The sequence below is a fragment of the Populus euphratica genome, unplaced genomic scaffold, assembly GCF_000495115.2.
Source record: "Populus euphratica unplaced genomic scaffold, PopEup_1.0 scaffold28.1, whole genome shotgun sequence".
NCBI classification, from domain to species: Eukaryota; Viridiplantae; Streptophyta; class Magnoliopsida; order Malpighiales; family Salicaceae; genus Populus; species Populus euphratica.
The window spans coordinates 371294-379831 of NW_011499862.1; the positions used below are offsets into that span (position 1 = coordinate 371294).

Sequence of the window (8538 nt, forward strand, 5' to 3'; positions counted from 1 at the left end):
CTAGGTTTAGGGACTAAAACGACAATTATCCAAAACAAGGACCAAAACATATTTTTTTTCAAAACTGGACGAAACTATAAATACATAACCATACTGAAATTTCACTCATAAAAGCACCCTCAATTCTATCCAAAACGACATAGGAACCAAACTGTAATGTTTTAAAAATTTAGGGACTAAAATATAAATTTCCAAAATTAAGGGACCAAACTAAAAATATTCCAAATAAATTTTTAAACTGAGATTCATCATCCTTAACCTCATAATAACACTGTCCAGAATCTCAAAATACATTTGGGGGTGAAATTGTAATTTTTTCAAAGTTTAGGGACTAAACTGAAACTTTCACAACTTAAGGACCAAAATAGAATTTGGTCATCTTCACCTTCAAGACCATTCTGTCCAGATTTTATAGCAAGATAAAAATTAATTTCTTAACCCATAAAAATTAATTTAAACAAATAAACTCACAAATCTTTATTTCTTACAACATATTAATTAAACACTTATCCTTATTTCTTACAACATATTAATTAAACATTTAAACAACATATTAATTAAACACTTAACATTAAACCCTTAATAATTATAAATCAATCTTAACAATATGAACTTTTAATCCTTATAAATCCTAATAATTTTTTTTAATCATTTCATAAACAAATTATAATTGAAAATAATATGAAAGAGAACCACCTACTTATTACTTGCACCTTTCTTGAACCAAAAACTAAACTCTTTAGTTTGAGGAAGGAAAGGTCACGACGGCTAAGGAATTAGAAAAAAGTAAAGAAATTCTTTTGCAACTCTTCCTTAAATACCTAAGTTAATTTAGGTTGAATTTGGGCTGACTTGGACTTAGATTTGGGTCAAAAGTTTGAGTTTTATAAAGTTAATATAAAAATTAAATTAAATTAAAAAAATCAAAATAAATATATAATAATTAAAAGTTTGATAAATAAATTTAATATAATCAGTATTTTTAATTTTTTCACAATTTTTGAAAAGTATTTTTTTTTCTCAAAATAAAAAGAAAATATTTTTCTGAAAATCAAATCAAATTTTTCTTTAACATGAAAATATTTTTTATTAATTAATTTTTTTTAATAATAAACAAAAATAATAAAATTTAAAAAATAATTTTTAAAAAGCTGCTTTCCTTGAACAAACAAGATTCTAGAGTGAGTACGGTGAGCTCATGCCATGGTTTTGAGAACCACGAGGCAAATAGTGCTTGTTTCGAAATCCTGTCTAATATCACATTTATTTCGAGCAAAATCTTACGAGGTGTGTTGATCTCCTTTACTTGTTATTCGGTTTTGCCTCTTTTCTGAAACACTGTCAGGAAAGGATAACCATTAGAAATCAGCCTTTATATATATATATATTTTTTTTAATGATTGCAAACACCTCAATTCGAGTGGCGTTTAGAGGAGTGGGTTTAGTAATTTAATATTAATATATTAAAATGATTTAAAAATCTAAAAAAAATAATTTAAAATTAAAAAAATTAACTTTTTAAAAACAAGCAGACAAAATAAACACAACTTTATAAACTAGCTATCTGTGATTGAAAAAGAATATTTCAAGACCAGCCCATACCTTGCTTTCATGTGAATCGAAGTCACTATAAAAAGGTGTACAATTATTTGTGTCAATTCAATAATTATAGGTAGAATTCTTATATTAACATCTGTTTATTTTTTATTTAAAAAATATTTAAAAGGAGTAAAAAAATTTATTTTATTTACTTTAAATTAATATTTTTTAATATTTTCAGGTCATTTTAATATGTGAAAATTAAAAATTATTTTTAAAAAATTAAAAATTTTAATACATTTTCAAACAAAAAATCACACATTAAAAAAAATCACAATTACAATCTCTCCTTTTTTTTTTTTTTATTTGGGCGGCTATCAACTAAACTACCTCTTCCCCCTTGTGAACGGTGGCTCCAGCTCCCATTCATTTTTAACCCTCCCATCCTGACGATGGACATGACGTTCATTCATTTTTTTTTTCCTTGTTTCGCAAGCTTCGTGGCTCCCATTCTCACTTACTTTCCATATTTATTCTGGCTACTCAGTATACTCTTTATAACATGTAGGTATTATTAGTGAGCTTGGAGGAGATAAAAAGAAGATGTCTCTAGAGAGCAGTAGCAGGGATAAGAGATGGGGTCTCCAAGGAATGTCAGCCCTCGTCACCGGTGGAACCAAAGGGCTCGGGTACTTAGAGCTCCTTCATCTCCTCTCTACCTTCACCTTGCCTGGTGTTTATTTTAGTTCCACTGTCTTAATTTCATGCATAACCCTAAACCTGTTAATTTTATTGGAAGATGACACACTGTTCATAAATCTTTACGTTGTTTCTCTACATTAAGGTAACCAAATTTCTTACGTTTGCAAATAAGTTCGGAAATAGACTAAAACCTTAACTCTCTCTATCTTTAATTTTTTCTTCTTCATTCTATTCCTTTTTGAGATCTAGATTTAATGATATTCTGGTCCCTTATTTTATAAAATGCTTGTCGATCCGTTAGTATCTCCCTCCAATTTCCTTATAAATGTTTTGTTAGAGATAAAATTGGTAGCTTAAGAATTATATTTGCATCTTGCTGATTGGTTAAGATTTTGGACATGTTGATTGTTTACCGTTGGCTACGAAGAGACCAACACTATCCGAAATTCAAATAATAGTTTAGAGCTCGAAAAACCGTAGTTTTTTATCTTTCAATGCACGCTGCATCAAGAATTAAAGTCTTTAATGCCAAAGACTGTTTGCTGATGCATTTTGATCAGTTGTGCTATTGTGGAAGAGCTAGCAGCGCTAGGGGCAATTGTTCATACATGTGCGAGGAACCAAGACCAGCTCAATGATCGCGTTAGGGAATGGAAGGAGAAGGGTTTCAAAGTTACAGGTTCAGTCTGTGATGTATCCTCTAACGCTGAAAGAGAGAAGCTGATGAAGGAGGTTTCCTCTCTGTTTGATGGGAAGCTTAATATCCTTGTATGTGAAATTTCACTATGTGTCTTTCTTATTGCTTAACACTTTTATAGTACCAAAAAAAAACTTGGTAAAAGCATTTTTAATGCCTTAATATCCTTGTATGTGAAATTTCACTCTGTGTCTTTCTTATTGCTTAACACTTTCATAGTACCGAAAAAAAACTTCGTAAAAGCATTTTTAATGCAAAATACTATTTTAAAAAGTTAAATTGATAAAATAGTAGTTTAAATAGTATAAATATAGCTTATTTTATTATATCTATTCCAATGAAAAAAACCATTTGAAGAGTCATTTATATTGGAGTAGAAAAAACAAGTATTTTATTATTTCTTAATATGTTTAATGTTATTTTTTTCCACATATCTATATTTAATTGGTTTCTTTTTTTAGTGGTCCCTCTTTGTTGGTTTTGACTCTTTGAAAAGATATGTAGAAATAGCATTTGTGGGAAAGAAAAGACATTTTAGTATTTTGTTTGGCTTTTCCCTTAAAATGTGCAAAACAAGTAAAAAAAAACTAAAATATTAATTTTTTATTTTTTACTATTCATTTGACTTCTCTATTGGAGATGTTCTAATATTAAAAGGGTAGCTCTACAGTGCCTTTTGTGTAAGACATTAGGCATTGTCTTTGGATGGGAAAAGACTCAAAGAATACAACGAGTGATAATTGCTGCAGTGATCCTAAGAAAGTTTTGAGGACAGTGAAAATGATTACAATTACTATTGTTATTTTTGTTGTTATCTATTCGAAAACCTTACATGAACCAAAAAAACAAAAAACTAAAAATAATATAAAAAAATTGAAAAATTAAAAATATGTATTGGAATATATATATATATATATAACAACACATTTAGGAAATTGTTGAAGATTGATTGAGAAAGATTAAAATATGCAAAATTTAAAAATTTAATAGCATGTCTTTGACTGTTGAAGATTCTATTGGCAAAAAAACTCAATTTTAAAAAAATCAAAATTTAATGTTTAAGGACTTAATTGAAACTTTTTAAGATTTAATTGAATTAGTTGAGGGTTAATTGTAAGAAAAATTAATTTTTGAAGTCAATTTAAGCTTTGATTGGAAGAAATTAAAGTCTAAAGGTCGAATTGAAATTTTTGAGAGTTAATTTAATCAAATCAAATATTTAATTGTATAAATATTGAAGTTTGATGGACAATTAAAGATTTCATTGAAACAATTCAAAATTAAGGATTCAATTGAAAAAGGCATGTAAATGTTTATGAGAGGCAAATGTTTTTAAAAAAAGCCTATATAGAATAATTTGTCAAGGTATACATTGTTAATCCAAAAATAGATTTTTTATAGCTTGCTTTTGTTGTTTTATATATATATATAGAAAAGACATTTGAAATGTTTTACAAATAATATTGCATTCACCTCTTTGTTGATGTAATTTTTATTTAATGAGATTTTTTTTATGTTTTTTATACTTTAAGATTTTAAAGTTTTTTTTAAAGTTTTTTTAATATATAATGTTGTTTTATTTTTTGTTTAACTTAAACTATGCATGTTAGAGCAATGGTGGTTACCTTAGGTTTGTTATGCTTGTTCATGCATAAAATAAATTTAAAAAATAAAATTTGAATCCATGTTACTTGAACATATAGGTTATTTATTTATTTATTTGATACCTCATATTTGATTTTGATGTTTTAATGTTTTTTTATACAGTTTTTGATTCAAACATATTTGCATATAATATTATGACTTGTTAGGATAAAAAAAATCTTGTTTTAGAAGCCAAAAATATCAATTTCTGGGCTTGGTAGAGGCTGCCTTGGCTAGGAATTTTTCTGGATTTTTAAAGTAATGTTCTTTGTGTTCTTGGAAAAAACATTATCTTAGTCCATATATTTGAACTAATTTTGGTTCATTTCTTTACACAAAATCCTTTCTTTTGCATGATTAATTAATAATCTAGTGTTTATTTACATCAATAATATAATTTGAATGATTTTTAATTATAGGGTTTCAGTTTAGAATCGAAAACTATCTTGATAAAATTGTGATGTTTAAGTGATAATCAAAGTGAATAAATATTAAATTATTGTTCCTTGCATGTTTTTCAATATATATGATGCTTTTTTTTCAAACCAAATCTGGTTTGTCTTAGGTTTTATGTTGCTAGGTTTATTTCGGTGTTCTTGATTGTTTCTGGGGTTCTTCATTATTTTGATTTTGGTGTGTGGTCTCTCCTTTTTTTTTGAGTTTTTTTTCAGTGTTCAATCTATTTTTTGGCTTTAGTTTTATTTTTGGGTTGTTTTTAAATCAAACTAGGATTTTTTATTTGATTTATGATGAAATTAAAGATTTCAAGTTAACTCGGTTAGGTCAACTCGGACAGGTCAGGTGAAAAAAATTGGGTCAAAGGTTTTCCCTGTTTGGTTTGCCATAATGTTTTTTAAAGGGTTTTTAGTTTTAAGAATGTGTTTGGCAAACACCTCTTAAATCTATTTTTGATAATTTTATAACAAAAAAAAATGTGTTCTTGCCGAACAAAACCTAAAACAATAATAAAAAAAAAAATCCGAACAAAACCTAAAACAATAATAAAAATTTTTTTTCTTGAAAATGGCTAAAAATTCTAAATTTATTTAAGCATTTTTTTTAAAAAAATCTAAAATACTTTGACATGTTTTTTTTTAAATATTATTTGAATTTTACAACAAGTCTGTAAAATTTCAAAGCAATATTTTGAGACGAATTCCTTATATTAAAATAAAAAATATTTCTTATAATATCTAGAATTATAAACTTATATATAAAACATATTAATGATATTAAATAAAAAAAAATTATGTTCTTAACTTTTTAATGTTGATATTTGAACGATAAAGTTTTTAATATGATAAGATAAGGATTTTGTTATCAAGAAGAATTTTCCTTAAGCTTTAAACTAACGGTTAGAAAATAATATATTTTTTTAGTTTATATTAGACAAAGAAACAATGCAATTTATTTTAGTTAATGCATACGAGTGATATTAATATATTTTCTTTACACAGTCAACTCTCTTACTTAAGCTCTAGAACCTGTTAGGGTTTCTAATGATCAAAATATTAAGTGATGACTTCTATTTTTTTTTAATTAAGAAAGGACGAGGATCCATCTATATTATTCTCAACAATACAGATCCGGAAAGATGATCTTTACGACATCACACACACAATTATTATTATTATTATTATTATTATTATTATTATAACTTGACTAAGAAGCCTTATTTGTTGTAACATAAATGCATATAACTTGATTTTGCACAAATAAGTAGTGTTCTATAAATTTTAATCAATAGCCTTTTAAACTCCCAAATCTCCAGGTAAACAATGTTGGGACAAACATATGTAAAGCGACCTTAGACTACACAGCTGAGGATTTCACATCTCTGATGAATACAAACGTTCAATCTGCTTTCCATTTGTCCCAACTTGCACATCCCCTTTTGAAAGCTTCAAGAGCTGGAAAGATTGTCTTCATGTCTTCCATTGCTAGCGTGGTATCTATAAACACTCTGTATGCTTTGTATTCAGCTTCTAAAGGTACTTGAACTACTTCTCTAGAACTGTTTTCTCATTTTAATTTTCCTTATGTTTCTTTTGCAAAAGCTTGTTCTCTTAGGACCTGTCATGACATGTATACTGCAGGTGCAATGAACCAACTTACAAGGAATTTGGCGTGCGAATGGGCTGAGGACAATATAAGGGTGAACGCACTTGCACCCTGGTTCATCCGAACTCCACTCACAGCACACGTACAACATTCTACAAACTCACGAGTTCTCTAATTAATGTTTGATCTCCTTTCTACATGTTTTTCCCATTCAATTCTCATTGCACAAGTGCAACAACATAGGTAGATTGTTCTGAACTAACGCGAGACGCTCAGTTCAGCAATATGATTATCTTATCGAACATTTTTATTGCTTCAGTTCTGCAATAATCAGTCTTAGGAGCTAGGTGAATTAGATTAATTAATGTCAGCAACACATTTGTTATTATCAAGCTAGTTTTTCTGTGATCATGAGTAATCTAATGCTTTTCCTTAACCATTCAGATTCTGGATGATGAGAACATTGGGATTGAGGTTTTCAATCGAACCCCTATGAGACGCGTGGGGGAACCAGGGGAGGTCTCATCTGTTGTCGCCTTTCTATGCTTGCCTGCACCAGGTTTCTTAACAGGACAAGTCATATGCATTGATGGAGGGATGTCAGTGAATGGCTTTTCCATGGGTTGAGAATTAGCTGCTCTGAGTCGTGAATTCATCTACTTGTTGGATTGGATAAGGCAGTCTATTGCCCTTTGATGAAGTTGTGAACTGTCCTGTCAAATTTATCTTTCGATGATGTTATGAACTGTCCTGTCAAATAAGAGGATTGTCTCAGCCTTGGAGCTAATTTAATATTACTTTTTGGGTGTTTTCCATGGTCAATAAACTATTTTTTCAATTAATATTTGCTTATTTTCAAAGAATATGAGAAGGTTACATGCGGTGGTGGATACAGCTAGGGAGTTTGCGGTGAAAATTGGTGCTTTTAAATTTTTTTAAATAAAAAAATTTATATTGTCATATCATCTAAAATATTAAAAATAATTTTTTAAAAATATAAAAATAATTTTAATATATTTATAAGAAAAAAACATTTTAAATCATCATTATATTGTTATTATGATTCCAAAAAATACTTATTCCAAAAATATATCTAGAATTTCTTCAGTTGCATTTAAAAGTTTAATTACTTCGCATTAAACCATAACATTTAATTTACTCCACACATAAAGCCAAAAATTTAAATCATTAATTATACAGAATTGGCCTGGTGGTTAACGAAGAATATTTCTTCCCTCGACTTCATGAACTCAAACCTTGGGCCAATATCCAAAGAAATTATTAAGTTTTTCTAAATTTACTATTTCAATGTGGAGGTTATATTGTTAAAATCATCTGGAATAGGAGTTAATTTTGATTTACATGCAAGCTGTTCTAATAATATATTTATTCTAAATTGAATCCTTCAAATTATCTACTCTACTTTAGCATCACAATCACAATCACAATCTTAAAGATCGTGCTAAATATCTCATAATTATTAAGATCATGCTAGGATTTTAGATAATCACATTTTTAAAGATTATATATACTAGAATTAAATACTATCTCTCGAATAAGGATTAAATAACATCTCTCTCTACACACGCACACATATATACACATTTCTGATATAGTTTAAAATTTAAATTTTATATAAATATTAGTCAGTGATATAAAATCATTTTAAAAAGCTCACTCCATCAATTAAGTTTTTGAATTAAAATGACTTTTTTATTTAATCAATATCATATTGTCCATTAGCTCATTCATTTCTTAATTTTGACCTCCAAATGCAAAATGAAAAATCATAATTTTGAGATATTTAATACTTCATCTAATTTCTTATCTTGAATCTTAATGCAACTTGAACAATAAAAAATTCGATTGCTTAATTTATAGTTTTTAAAAATCAA

General features: G+C 27.6%; 1 protein-coding gene and 1 long non-coding RNA gene across 3 annotated transcripts in view; one reads left to right on the forward strand and one right to left on the reverse strand.

Moving 5' to 3' along the window:
* Positions 1-1966: 1966 nt before the first annotated feature.
* The window catches only part of LOC105124999 (tropinone reductase homolog At1g07440-like), a 26088-nt gene continuing 19516 nt past the window's right edge, over positions 1967-8538 (forward strand). The window contains exons 1-5 of one of the 2 annotated variants that reach the window (XM_011025247.1): positions 1967-2228; positions 2802-3009; positions 6354-6573; positions 6679-6785; positions 7088-7485. In XM_011025247.1, the coding sequence (XP_011023549.1) occupies positions 2143-2228; positions 2802-3009; positions 6354-6573; positions 6679-6785; positions 7088-7270 (804 nt within the window). In that variant the 5' untranslated portion in view covers positions 1967-2142 and the 3' untranslated portion in view covers positions 7271-7485. Of the gene's footprint in view, positions 2229-2801; positions 3010-6353; positions 6574-6678; positions 6786-7087; positions 7486-8538 lie in introns of those variants that run through there. The other variant, XM_011025246.1, reaches the window with a different exon arrangement.
* LOC105124998 (uncharacterized) overlaps positions 7345-8538 on the reverse strand; it is a 20674-nt gene continuing 19480 nt past the window's right edge. The window contains exon 2 of the long non-coding RNA XR_842168.1: positions 7345-7419. This is a non-coding gene — a long non-coding RNA (uncharacterized LOC105124998). The remainder of the gene's footprint in view (positions 7420-8538) is intronic.